Source organism: Schistocerca nitens, chromosome 7 (genome assembly GCF_023898315.1).
Source record: "Schistocerca nitens isolate TAMUIC-IGC-003100 chromosome 7, iqSchNite1.1, whole genome shotgun sequence".
Lineage (NCBI taxonomy): Eukaryota > Metazoa > Arthropoda > Insecta > Orthoptera > Acrididae > Schistocerca > Schistocerca nitens.
In genome coordinates this window covers 106,580,858-106,595,819 of record NC_064620.1, presented here as the reverse complement: position 1 = coordinate 106,595,819, position 14,962 = coordinate 106,580,858, and the positions used below count along the sequence as shown (strand labels likewise).

The 14,962-nt window shown below is 42.3% G+C and overlaps 1 protein-coding gene across 3 annotated transcripts in view; it reads left to right on the top strand.

Annotated features, from left to right (window-relative positions):
- Nucleotides 1-14,156, top strand: part of LOC126194995 (lymphoid-specific helicase-like) — a 152,230-nt gene extending 138,074 nt beyond the window's left edge. For all 3 annotated transcript variants that reach the window (XM_049933414.1, XM_049933412.1, XM_049933413.1), the window contains one exon: nucleotides 13,807-14,156. In XM_049933414.1, coding sequence (XP_049789371.1) covers nucleotides 13,807-13,880 — 74 coding nt within the window. In that variant the 3' untranslated portion in view covers nucleotides 13,881-14,156. The remainder of the gene's footprint in view (nucleotides 1-13,806) is intronic.
- Nucleotides 14,157-14,962: the final 806 nt, after the last annotated feature.

Sequence of the window (14,962 nt, the reverse complement as noted above, 5' to 3'; positions counted from 1 at the left end):
CTGAGAAACCCTTACACTACCCCCATAGAGTCCTGACCTGTTCTCATGTGATTTCCTTACACCTGGAGTCCTGAAGAAAGACATTCATGGTCATCTATTTCCTTTGGACAAAGAGGTTCACGCCTGGGTACAATGATGGTTCTGTAGGCAACTGCAAACATTTTCCCATGAAGGCATTGACCTCTTGTCTCACAATGGGGTAAATTTATTAACAATTATAGCAATTGCTTCTGAAATAATAAACATTGTACTTAGTTACGAAAATGATGGATTGCTACTCACCATCTAGTGGAGATGTTACTGGTAGGGTTGATCATCACGCGAGTGTTACAGAAATGCTTCAGGAACTCGGGTGGAAGTCTCTAGAGGAAAGGAGGCGTTCTTTTCGTGAATCGCTACTGAGGAAATTTAGAGAACCAACATTTGAGGCTGACTGCAGTACAATTTTACTGCCGCCAACTTATATTTTGCGGAAAGACCACAAAGATAAGATAAGAGAGATTAGGGCTCGTACAGAGCCATATAGGCAGTCGTTTTTCCCTCGTTCTGTTTGGGTAGTGGAACAGGGAGAGAAGATGCTAGTTGCGGTACGAGGTACCCTCCGCCACGCACCGTATGGTGCGTATGTAGATGTAGATGTGGATGTTGAGTTGCTGACAGGCACAGCGAAAATATTGCTAAACAAGTAAGCTTTCAGCAAAAAGGCCTCCTTCTGAATTACACACACACACACACACACACACACACACACACACACACACACACGTGCAAACACATCCACACACATGTGAGAACTCTCTCTGGTTGTTGAGACTAGACTGTGAGCAACAGCGCTTGATGGGAGAAGCAGTCTTGGTGGTGGGATAAAGAGGCGTCTGGGGCAGGGAGGGGGGGAGGGAGAAGAGTGATAGCAGGGTAGGGGTGGGGGGACGGCAGATTGCTGCTAGCGGGAGCATACAGGGGTGAGGTGAGGAGGGGATAGGGCAGCTAGGTTCAGTCTGGAGGTTAGACGAAGGGCGGGGGATGGAAAAGGAGAGAAATAAGAGACATAGGTGCGTAGACGAAATAGAAGGCTGTGTAGTGCTGGAGTGGGAACAGAGAAGGGGGTAGGTGAGGGAGGACAGTGACTAACGAAGGTTGAGGGTTAGAGGAACGTAGTATATATTGCAGGGAGAGTTCCTACTTGCTCAGTTTAGAAAAGCTGATATTGGTGGGCAGTGTCCAGATGGCACATGCTGTGAAGCAGTAATTGAAATGAAGAATGTTGTGCTGGGCAGCTGTTTCTTGGCCATAGCTTGTTGGAGACCATTCATTCAGACAGCTTGTTGATTGTCGTGCCCTCATAGAACTGCAGCGCAGTGGTTGCAGCTTAGTTTGTGGATCACGACTGATTTCACAGGTAGCTGTGCCTTTGATGGGATAGATGATGCTTGTGACCAGATTAGATTAGCTGTTGATGGGAGAATGTATGGGACAGGTCTTGCATCTAGGTCTATTACAGGAAAATGAGCTGTGAGGCAAGGGTAGGGAGCAGGGGTTGTGTACAGATGGAAGAGGATATTATGTAATTTTGATGGGTGGTGGAATACCACTTAAAGGGGTGGGAAGGATAATGGATAAGACATTCATCATTTCAGGGCACGAATAGAGATAGTTTAAAATCCTGCAGGGAATATGATTGATCCAGTTCTGGTGGTAAGTCACAAGTGGAATGCTCCTCTATGGCTGGGCAGGGGGACTTGGTGGTGGGTCACTGGAGAGATAAGGCATGGAAGATTTGTTTCTGTACAAGATTGGGAGGGTAATTATGGTTTGTGAAGGCCTCGTTGAGACTTTTGGTATATTTCGAGAGGACCACTTGTCACTACAGATGCAATGGCCATGGGGGGCTAGACTGTATGGAAGAGACTTCTTGATATGAAAGGAATGACAGCTGTCGAAGTGGTTGGTAGGTTTGATTTGGACGGAGGTACTTATATAGCCATCTTTCAGGTGCAGGTCAACATCGAGGAAGGTGGCTTGTTGGGTTGAAGAGGAGCAGGTGAAGCGAACGGGGGAGAAGGTATAGAGGGTCTGGAAGAATATGGATAGAGTGCCCTCAACCTCGATCCAGATCATGAAGACATCATCAGTGAATATTTACCAGGTGATGGGTTGGGTATTCTTGGTGGTTAGGATGATTCTCCTCTAAATGGCCCATGAATAGTTTGGCATAAGATGGTGCCATGAGGCTACCCATTGCTGTACCCGGATCTGTTTGTAGGTGATGCCTTCAAAGGAGAAGTAAATGTGAGAGGATATAGTTGGTCAGAGGACCAGGAAGGAGGTTGTAGGTCCAATAAGTTGTGAAAGATAATGTTCAATAGTGACAAGGCCATGTGGTAAAGGAGCAGACTGTAGCAACTGAATTCCTTCAGGGTGTTGACGAACCCTTGCTGTGACCTGAAATGAAATGTCCTTTCCACCCCTCCCACAATGCTGTTCTGCCGCCCACTGAACCTACACAATATCCTTGTCCATCCCTACTCAACCCCTGTGCCCAGCCCCTTGCCTCATGGCTCATATCCCTGTAATAGACCTAGTTGCAAGACCTATCCCATACATCCTCCATCCAGTCCAGTGACAAGCATAAACCATACCATCCAAGCCAGGGCTGCTATGTGATCTACAAGCTGAGCTGCAACCACTCTGGACCACCCTGTTGCTAAGCACACTGCCCTACATGACGTTCTTTATTTCAGTGACTGCATCACAGCCTATGCTATCTGGATCCTACCCACCAACACCAGTTTTTTTGAATTGTGCAGATGGGAACTCTGCCTGCAATATAGCCTCCATTCCTGTAACCCTCTTGGCCTCAACCTTCATTAGTCATTGACCCTACCCATCTAGCCTCTTCCCTGTTTCAATTACAGCACTACACAGCTCTCTATTCCATCAACCCACCCAGTTGTTTCACTTCTCTCCTTTTCCAGCACCTCCTCTCTCTGCCCACCCTCTGTCTAACCTCCCGACTGCACTAGCTGCCCTACTCTCTCCCCCTGCATGCTCCCATTAGCAGCACTTCACCGTCACCCACCCTTACCCTGCTATCCCTCTGCCTCCCCGACCCAGCCTCCTCGTTACCCCCACCCAATCGCCTCTCCCATCATGCGCTGCTACTCGTAGTCCAGCTTAAGCATTCAGAGATAGTGTGTGTGTGTGTGTGTGTGTGTGTGTGTGTGTGGGTTCTTTTTTCCGACAAAGACCTTGTTGGCCAAAAGCTCATTGTGTGACAGTCTTTTTTGTTAGGCCTAGCCACACCTCAGCATCTCCACTATATAGTGAGTTCACATGTATTTAACATGTATTTGTACACACATTTCATCTGTGTATCTAGTTAATTTTGCCCTGCAGTTTCATTTTCATGCAGCTTGTTGTTTACAATGTTGGATGTCCTGAACTATGTGCTCTACAAGGATATAATTTTACAGGTACATTCAATGTTATATGTGGCTACTGGCTGCAAAATGTGTTGCAAATAGAGTGCGTAGTAAAGCAGTGGTAAATTGAAATGTCATGCTTCATGCAGCAGTTTTACTCCGTGAACTGTGGAAATGTAGTACTTGATAAACTTTTTGCCTTTCGTCATTTTGTGGTTGTCAATGAGAGAAAGTTTCACAAAGGTTAAATTTTGTGACAAGTTTGTTAAAAGTCTCTTAAGTGCTCCCATTCTCAAATAAGGGATGACTAAACTATGGTTATTCACTTGTCATGGACTACAATGATTTTTCAACCCCACACCCACCCATACCCCTTTCATGGGTGGCTTGTTCTTACCTCCACAGTTATTCTTTTCACACACTAAGTGATATATGTACCAATTGTTTCTAATCCAGATTCTCCTTCTCCTTCCTTTTTTTATTTTATTTTATGTTTTAAGTCCAATCAGTTACAGAATTAAAATATTGAAATGGAAGATTTTTGTAGATACATTGCACAGTGCCTCTAGTATGCCCGTTGATTGCATCATGTCGCACTTGTCAGTCTTGAGTGCTCAGTAAGCATGTAGACATACCTAGAACAAGTCTCCCACCAAGTGTGAAGCGTGCAGTCACTCAGTTACTTCATGCTTAGGGGTGCAATGCACTTGAAGTTTATCAATGAATGAGTAATGTTTATGGTGAAACTTTCACGAGGGACAGCAAAATGTTGCAGTGTTCAGGAACTTCGGGACATACAGATGTTCGTGATGTAGGTGATAAAGGAAGGAAGCGAGTGTCAACTGCTCTTATTGACTGAGTGGAAGAGGTGATTCAAGGAAATAGTTGGTTTCATAATTTTTGTGTTCAGTAATTTATTTTCCAATATTTCAAGTTCAACTCTCTACGCCATCTTGAGTGAGAGACTTAAAGTACTTCAAACTCGGTGTGAGATGGTTTCCCAAGACAGTGAATGGGTGCTGCCTTAACATTTCTCTAACGCCAAGACGACGGAGAGAATTTTTTGAACAGAATGTTCACAGTGGATAAGAAATGGGTCCATTTCGAAAATGAAGAAACAAGAGCAATCCAAACAGTGGATGTATTTTTATTGTGAGAGTAAACCAAAGAAGAGCAAGTCAATCTTTCCCATCAGAAAGTTTGTGGCTACTGTGGTCTGGAACCGAACAGGAAGTTTTTTTGGTGTAATTCATGGAACGTGACACGACCATCACTGCAGCCTCACACAGCATGACTCTTCAGTGTCTGTGAAGGACAATTCGGAACAAGCAGAAAGGAATGTTGTCATCAGGCATTGTCCTTCTTTGTGTCAGTGCTCAGTCACACACCACAGTTGCAACAAAGACACCCCATGCCCAGACTTGGCTCCCTCTGCCTTTCATGTCATTGCTCACATGAAAGCATTTTTTCCACAGACAACGAGCTGCAGACCAGTGTAGAGAATTGGCTGAAAGCACAGGTGGCTGCCTTCTACGACAAGGATATCAGAAAGTTGGCCCACACTACGACAAATGTCTGTTGAGTGGCAGCTGTAGAAAAGTAGCTGAAAGTTGTAGCTAAATGTTGCAAATAAGATTTAATTTTTGCTTTGGTTTCCATTTCATGATTGGTCAAACCTAAAGAAGGGGGGGGGGGGGGAGGAGAGGGAGGAGTACTCTTCTATTGAACTACGAAGCAGCAAAACTGGTGACTATAGAGACAAGTCTAGAAAGTTGCTACTCCACCTCTTCTGCCCCCTTTCACTGGTGACCTTGTTGTCCACCTCAGTTATAACAAGTTGGGAGCCTTTGGCTCATGGGTGGTGAGCTGAACGTTCACCTGAAAATTATGTAATGACAAAAATTGGTGTATACAGCATTAAAGTAAACATTTTATAGCCATAAACAGATTAAGACCTACTCTAACCAATTTGTTATGGTTGTGAAACCATGCTGAGAAAATACTTGGTGATACAGTAGCCTCTCCACTTTCATGTATTCTCATGTGATTCGGAAGGTATATTACAGCCAAATACTGAACATTAGTACTACTCATATGTTGATATAAAGCAATTTCAGTCTAGGTTATGTGAACATTTAATTGTTCCTTAGCTTTTCGCATTACTTCAAACCTTGGTACAAAGTAGAAGCGATGGGTATTGTACTCCCTATGAGTAACACCAGTAAACATGCCAGCATAGGCGGTGTACATCTGACAGCAGTCTTACCTCATATTGATGAAATTTTGGAGGGAAAGAGGAAATGATAGGTAAGGGAGCGAAGAGAGGCGACTTCCACTGTTGCCTTTTCTGTATTTGAATCCCAGAGGTATCAGAATTTCATCCCCTCAATCGGTTGCCCCCCTTTGACAGCAATTTTATCATGTAAAGTGTCTGCCACCTTTTGCCTAATAGGAAACTTTGGCGGCACAGTTGTAAAATTCCAATACAGTATGATAAACATCTTTCAAGACGTAGTCCAAATAAGTGACATGTTTTCCACTAATATCTTTCCTTGGGGATTCCCTGTGCTCCTGCAGATATTTTCTGTGCTGTTTGTAGAGGAAACACTACATGCCTCATTACAACATTCTGCGGTGATAATAAGATTCACTCTCTTCTAGCATTGTCCTCAAGGTCATAAAGAAATTTGAATACCTTACATGCGATTCCTTTTGTTTGGCTTTGTGTGTCTTGAAACTGTCATCTTAACACACAAAAACCAAAATAACAATACTATTCAATGAGAACCTCTGTTCTCTTCACACACATACATCATTTCCATACAGCAGACACGTAAGCAAATGCTGTGTAGCAATAAAGTTCCAAAACCATGCTGGCAGCATTGCTACATGAAACCTGCTAAGGATAGGTGTTCATTTGGCAGACATTGCTTACTACAGTGTGGTCTGGATGGCGGAAATGAACCCTACTGCAACTGTGTGCACTTTTTTGTGGATCAAGCTGGATTAGGCCAAAGGCTTATAATCACCTCTGTTTCTAAGCAGAAACAGAAGCAAGATGAGGGTTGGGAGAAGTTACCTACCTCTCTTAGCTGCTCTAGTATAGCATAAAGATTTGAGCACGAAACAACAACGTAGACAAAATTAACTTAAAAATTACATAATAAAGTAAAATTTAATTTGTGTTCCGTCAAATGTTGTAGACCTACTAATCAGTTTTCAGGATATTACATGTGAAAAAAATTAAAATATACACTATCATACATTTTGAAAGTAATTTAATGAGATACTTTGCTTTGTGTGTTGTCAGCAACTCTCTTGTAATGTGGTAAATAACTTGTCAGAGCCAACTTTACGCTGTCTGAAAGGTGAGGATCAATCAGTTTATTTCTGCACATAGGTTTCACTATGTTAATTGTGGAAAATGCTGTCTCACATGGATAAGTTGATAAAAAAATCCAAAAATAAAGTGCCGCTTTTAAATGTAAGTGTAAGTTTTTACACCCGCTAATTACCGAAAGTTATCTTTATTGTATTCAGACTTTGAGGAAGAGTCATTTTGAAATTGAATTGTTTCCTCTTTATATCTAGTCTCACTACAAGAGAAAAGAGTACAAATTTAGCCACAAATACCTTCCACATCCACTTTTTATAAAGACTGAACTATGAAAGCTAGAAAAAGTTCAGTTGCCTTGAAATCTGAAAATTGGTTTTCAATCTCTGTCTTCAGTGCAGTCAGGTTGACTGTGTACTACTTTGCAGCTGGTTGATCCAACAGTTCTGACGTCATTTGAGGAAAGAGTTTCACGTTTAATTTCTGTGACCACCATATCCAAAGAACACTTCATAGAAGACATGAGTTATGACAGTTTAGTTTTTTCCTTGTAGTTCCTTGTTTAACCCTATAAGTTACAAATAACAGATCCAACAACCAGCTCAAACCATATAGTTGTGAGTAGTCATCCTTTTTAGGCACAAAAGATTTTATCAGTGGTAAAAGTTCTGTAAATCTGTTCACAACCCTACCTCTACTCATCCATCAAACTTCGGTGTGCAATAGCAGGTCTCCATAGTAGCTATTGAATTCTTCAGATAACTCAATAAAGTTTCTTCTGTGAAGTGTTTGTGAGTAAATTGAATTCACAATTTTTGAGACAATACTGATAACATGCTATTTTCAAAATATGCCTGCACAGCAATTGCTGATTGCTGGACAATACAGTGATACTTACAGAAAGGCAGGAAAGCAACCCACACAAGATAACAAATCTTGTGCATTTGCCTACCATGCGAGGTGCTCCATCAGTAGTAATAGACCCAAGTTTCTAAATTGACAAATCAGTTTCAGAAATGATTTGAATGCATTGTAAAAAACTTCTCCTTGTATAGTATCTTTCAGGGTCAAAATAGTAAGCAAGTCTTCTTTTACACTGCATTCTGGAAATATCAGTCTTACAAAAATAACAACTTGAGATGAATTGACTATGTCCACTGACTCTTCTAACTGCAATGAGAAACACAAGCAGGATTGCAAATCTGTTTACAGTTTACCTTTTATATATTTTTTCACCATTAATTCTAATTTTCTTTTTGCAGTAGGTCTTAACAGAGACGTGTCTCTGATAGCTGATATTATCTATGACTTGTTTCTAAAGGACTCACTAGTTGCCAGGAAGTGCTCTTTGACATCTGTGCCCTGGCAGCACTCTTTGACAACTGTGCCATCTTAAAATTATTATACATCTACATCCGTACTCTGCAAGCCACCTGACGGTGTGTGGCGGAGGGTACCTTGAGTACCTCTATCGGTTCTCCCTTTAATTCTTTAATTCCAGTCTCGTATTGTTTGTGGAAAGGAGGATTGTCGGTATGCCTCTGTGAGGGCTCTAATCTCTCTGATTTTATCCTCATGGTCTCTTCACGAGATACATATGTAGGAGGGAGCAATATACTGCTTGATTCTTCGGTAAAGGTATGTTCTCGAAACTTCAACAAAAACCCGTACCAGGCTACTGAGTGTCTCTCCTGCAGAGTCTCCCACTGGAGTTTATCTATCAACTCCGTAACGCTTTCGCGATTACTAAATGATCCTGTAACGAAGCGCACTGCTCTCCGTTAGATCTTCTCTATCACTTCTATCAACCGTATCTGGTCCGGATCCCACACTGCTGAGCAGTATTAAAGCATTGGGCGAACAAGTGTACTGTAACCTACTTCCTTTGTTTTCGGCTTGCATTTCCTTAGGATTCTTCCAATGAATCTGTCTGGCATCTGCTTTACCGACGATCAACTTTATATGATCATTCCGTTTTAAATCACTCCTAATGCGTACTCCCAGATAATTTGTGGAATTAACTGCTTCCAGTTGCTGACCTGCTATATTGTAGCTAAATGATAAGGGATCTTTCTTTCTATGTATTCGCAGCACATTACACTTGTCTACATTGAGATTCAATTGCCATTCCCTGCACCATGCGTCAATTCGCTGCAGATCCTCCTGCATTTCAGTACAATTTTTCATTGTTACAACCTCTCGATATACTACAGCATCATCCGCAAAAAGCCTCAGTGAACTTCCAATGTCATCCACAAGATCATTTATGTATATTGTGAATAGCAACAGTCCTACGACACTCCCCTGCGGCACACCTGAAATCACTCTTACTTCGGAAGACTTCTCTCCATTGAGAATGACATGCTGCATTCTGTTATCTAGGAACTCTTCAATCCAATCACACAATTGGTCTGATAGTCCATATGCTCTTACATTGTCCATTAAACGACTGTGGGGAACTGTATCGAACGCCTTGCGGAAGTCAAGAAACACGGCATCTACCTGGGAACCCGTGTCTGTGGCCCTCTGAGTCTCGTGGACTAATAGCGCGAGCTGGGTTTCGCATGATCGTCTTTTTCAAAACCCATGCTGATTCCTACAGAATCTAGTCTCCAGAAAAGTCATTATACTCTAACATAGTACGTGTTCCAAAATTCTACAACTGATAGACGTTAGAGATATAGGTCTATAGTTCTGCACATCTGTTCGACGTCCCTTCTTGAAAACGGGGATGACCTGTGCCCTTTTCCAATCCTTTGGAATGCTATGCTCTCCTAGAGACCTACGGTACACCGCTGCAAGAAGGGGGCAAGTTCCTTCGCGTACTCTGTGTAAAATCGAACTGGTATCCCATCAGGTCCAGCGGCCTTTCCTCTTTTGGGCGATTTTAATTATTTCTCTATCCCTCTGTCGTATATTTCGATATCTACCATTTTGACATCTGTGCGACAATCTAGAGAAGGAACTACAGTGCAGTCTTCCTCTGTGAAACAGCTTCGGAAAAAGACATTTAGTATTTCGGTCTTTAGTCTGTCATCCTCTGTTTCAGTACCATTTTGGTCACAGAGTGTCTGGACTAAAATTTCTTAGGATTTTCTGCCTAGTTAGTACATAGAACTTTACTTTCGAATTCATTGAACGCCTCTCGCATAGCCCTCCTCACACTAAATTTCGCTTCGCGTAATTTTTGTTTGTCTGCAAGGCTTTGGCTATGTTTATGTTTGCTGTGAAGTTCCCTTTGCTTCCGCAGCAGTTTCCTAACTCAGTTGTTGTACCATGGTGGCTGTTTTCCATCTCTTACGATCTTGCCTGGCACATACTCATCTAACGCATACGATGGTTTAGAACTTTGTCCACTGATCCTCAACACTATTTGTACTAGAAAAATCTTCCTACCTTTTTTAATATTTCTATTTACAGCTGAAATCATCGATGCAGTAACCACTTTATGATTGCTGATTCTCTGTTCTGCATTAACTGTTTCAAATAGTTCGGGTCTGTTTGTCACCAGAAGGTCTAATATGTTATTGCCACGAGTCGGTTCTCTGTTTAACTGCTCAAGGTAGTTTTCATATAAAGCACTTAAAAAAATTTCACTGGATTCTTTGTCCCTGCCACCCGTTATGAGCGTTTGAGTCTTTGAGTCTCTCAGTCTATAAACGGCAAATTAAAATCTCCACCCAGAACTATAACGTGGTGGGGAAATCTACTTGAAATATTTTCTAAATTATCCTTCAGGTGCTCAGCCACAACAGCTGCTGAGCCAGGGGGCCTATACAGACATGCAATTACCATGTCTGAGCCTGCTTTAACCGTGACCTTCACCCAAATTATTTCACATTTCGGATCTCCGTCAATTTCCTTCGATACTGTTGCACTTCTTATCGCTATAAACACGCCTCCCCCTTCACTGTCCAGCCTGTCTCTGCGGTATACATTCCAATCTGAGTTTAGGATTTCATTACTGTTTACGTCTGGTTTCAGCCAATTTTCTGTCCATAGTACAATATGGGCGTTGTGAGCGTTTATTAATGAGAGCAGTTCTGGGACCTTTCTAAAGACGCTTTTGCAGTTTACTATTTAGCAGATTAATATTGTTATTCCCTGTTGCATTTTGCCTACTCCTACCTTGCCGCTTCTCAGGAGGCATCTTGTTGGGCCTAGGGAGGGAATTCTCTAACCTAAAAATCCCACATGTGCACTCCACACATACTGTGCTACCCTTGTAGCCGCTTCCTGCGTGTAGTGCACGCCTGACCTATTCATGGGGACCCTACATTTCTCCTCCCGATAGCGGAGGTCGAGAAATTTGCACCCCAGATCTCCGCAGAATCGTCTGAGCCTCTGGTTTAAGCCTTCCACTCAGCTCCAAACCAGAGTTAGCTCAGATTCCACCCCACGAGCGAGGCTTTCCGCCTTCACCAACTCCGCCAACCGCCTGTATGAACTGAGGATGACCTCTGAACCCAGACGGCAGGAGTCATTGGTGCCGACATGAGCAACAATTTGCAGTCGGGTGCACCCAGTGCTCTCTATCGCCGCTGGCAGGGCCTCCTCCACATCTCGAATGAGACCCCCTGGCAAGCAGACAGAGTGAACACTGGCCTTCTTCCCCGACCTTTCTGCTATTTCCCTAAGGGGCTCCATCACCTGCCTAATATTGGAGCTCCCAATCACTAATAAACCGCTCCCCCCGTGTGCCTGCTTGGACCTTGCTGAAGGAGTGGCCACATGTCCACTCACAGGCTGAGCGGGCGATGCCACACGGCCAGCCTCCACATTGACCCTGCGCCTCGTGCGCCGCGAACGCCGCTGAACCTGCCACTCCCCGTGGGGAGAGGGTGGCCCAACCGCGCCCGGTACCTGCAAAGATGTCTCGACAGCAGGGACAGTGGGTGAAGCATGTAACACCTGGGGTGTACGATGCGACACACCAGACTCCCCACTGCCGCTACAAACCGAGGCAGCAGCCTGAAGACCACTGACCGCGGCCATCAACACGTTCAGCTGTTCACGAACAGTGGCCAGCTCCTCCTGTGTCCGTACACAGCAGTCACACATCCTATCCATCCTAAGAAATCAATTTACTGTAGAGAGTTAATCAACTTTTGATGAGACTGTTAATTTACTAAAGGTGGCTGATAGTTGACTAAACTGTGGTTACTAGACACTTCTTGTAGAAAACAATGAAAATAGCACTACCTGTCTCTGGACTGTATTCAAAACAAACACCAGCACTACTGGCACTATGGCTGACTAAAGGGACTCTCTGTGACTGTATTCAAAACAAACACGAAATCTATGGAATACTGATACTAGCAGTCGACAATTAAAGCTTCCTAATAGCAAAAACACACGGAAGAAGAAGTGACAAGTAAGAAAAATACAGTTAATACTTATCTAAAAACAAAGATGATGTGACTTACCAAACGATAGCGCTGGCACGTCGATAGACACACAAACAAACACAAACATACACACAAAATTCAAGCTTTCGCAACAAACTGTTGCCTCATCAGGAAAGAGGGAAGGAGAGGGAAAGACGAAAGGATGTGGGTTTTAAGGGAGAGGGTAAGGAGTCATTCCAATCCCGGGAGCGGAAAGACTTACCTTAGGGGGAAAAAAGGACGGGTATACACTTGCGCGCACACACACACACATATCCATCCACACATATACAGACACAAGCAGACATATTTAAAAACGTCTGCTTGTGTCTGTATATGTGTGGATGGATATGTGTGTGTGTGCGAGTGTATACCCATCCTTTTTTCCCCCTAAGGTAAGTCTTTCCGCTCCCGGGATTGGAATGACTCCTTACCCTCTCCCTTAAAACCCACATCCTTTCGTCTTTCCCTCTCCTTCCCTCTTTCCTGATGAGGCAACAGTTTGTTGCGAAAGCTTGAATTTTGTGTGTATGTTTGTGTTTGTTTGTGTGTCTATCGACGTGCCAGCGCTGTCGTTTGGTAAGTCACATCATCTTTGTTTTTAGATATATTTTTTCCCACGTGGAATGTTTCCTTCTATTATATTCATACAGTTAATACTTAAATTAACATAGCTCGCTGCACAGCAGACGTGACACAGACGGCAGTTTTGCATGTTTCATCAGTACTTCTGATAAACAAAATGATACCGTGTTCGATGAAAACTTGTTTTGCGCAGGCTTTACGAAAACTAACTGCTGCAATTGTAATCTACTTTCATGGTTACTAAGTTGCTTCCCCCACAGCTCACAACCAACAGCTGCTTCTGATTCGATGTCTTAGTGAACTGCTCTAAAATATTGTACAATATTTCCTTTTTGAGAATGGGTAAAGTAGCATTACATGTCAAACGTCTATGTACACCTATCTTTGTGCTTTGTAACAAAAGCCTGTTTTTCCCACTCACCGTGGAAACAGTATGTTTTTGCGTTTAGCTGCACTCGTTTCTCTCAAACACATTAGTAATGGAGAACTGTAATATGTCACATGGGCTCCCTAATTGATCAGTAGCTCTTGGCAGCAGTTGGGAGACTTTGTGCTGCAATGGTTAGGAGATGTTTGTTGCTAACTGTACAGCATACTGTCTGCCGGTATTGACTGCATTGTCGCTGAGCTGTAGTGTCACTGCGGTGTGTATTGTTGAGCTGATTTGATCACATTAAAGGTGGTGAAATGCAGATGGAGATGAGAGGCTGAGAGGTTGTTGTCAGATATACTGCCCACAAATACTGTGTGAACCACTTAGTCAACAAACTGATATTTTACAAAAATAGCTCATTTTAACAGAATTCAGACAAAGATTTTTAAAGACCAACTCATTAAGCCATGACAATCAACTGATAGATTTCAGTAGGCAGGTGGAGCACACGTAGTATAGAGGATCTGCTGTAATGTTTATTTAATGCTTGCAGTTTTCTCTCATTATATTCACATTCTAATATGTACCTAATATGCAAAATGTGTACTGAAAATGTATATTAAATAATTAAAATCAGGCAACCTGAAATGACAGGAAGACTTGTTATTCCTATATGGCGTTAATTTTCTGCACATTTTCTTCCAGTTTTGACGGAGGAGGAGCTGTTAGTTCTGCTGGACAGGAGTGACCTCCTCTCACAAATGGGGAACAACAAATGATTACAGTCCTGGGAATAAAGCAAATACTAGTCTGCACAAGGCTTCTCGCAAAGAAATTGGAAGCTGGTTTTCTTCCTTGGTTGAGAAATGGACTACGTCAATCAGTATTTTTCTTGTTGTTAAATATTAGAACATTAAATATTTACAAGAGTTCAATGTCATTCCCTTTGTGTAGTTTTTGTGCGCAACTGTGATATTGTAATGTTTGTGTGATAATACTCGATGTTGTAATTTATACAGTTCTTTTACAATAAAGCATTGTGAATTCTTGTTTTATTTAGATTAGAATCTGTTTATTCAGCTACATCTACATATACTCTCTGCAAGTTATTCTTCAGTGCATAGTGGAACTACTTCTCACAATAATTAGCCACTCTTTTTTTCTATTTCATTCATGTAAAGAAAAAAAATATCAGGTTGTACATGTCCATTTGCACTCCATCTCTAATGCCTTATTTTATTCTCATTTTTCCATACACAAAATGTTATTAGGATATTAGAATTGTTGCACAATCCAAATACAAATTATATTGATTATCTAACAATCTTCTCCAAAAAAGAAGTCCCCCTTTCTTCTAACGTGTCCCATTTTAAGTTCGTTAAGCGTCTTTGTTCATCTTTCATGAGGGATCTGTTGACCTACTAAGATTCTAGCCGTGCAATTCTGAATACGTCGTACATCTGCTGTTGATAGGTCCCTAAACACTGAAGCAGTACTTAAAATAGACTAAAGTGTCCTGCCTACAGTTTCTTTTAACAGGCGTACAACAGTTCCTTGGTATGTTTCTACAGTATAACCCTGTTTCGTGCTGTCTACACTCTTTTTAATTGGTCCATTCAAATTTCCTATTTCATTATGTTAATTCACACCCACTTTTCATTATCTTAATTATACATTTCCCACCATTTACACTTAATGGGTAAAAGAAATTGTGTAATTGGCATAAACTGATACTGGCGTGGTGTTGGGCTTAGCTGTGGAATGTTTGTGAACATATACAACTAACTTTCTTGGACTTTGGGTTTCCTAGTTCTGAACTGGTAAAATCATTACAGGTTGTGCTGTTAATCCTTCGTGTCCT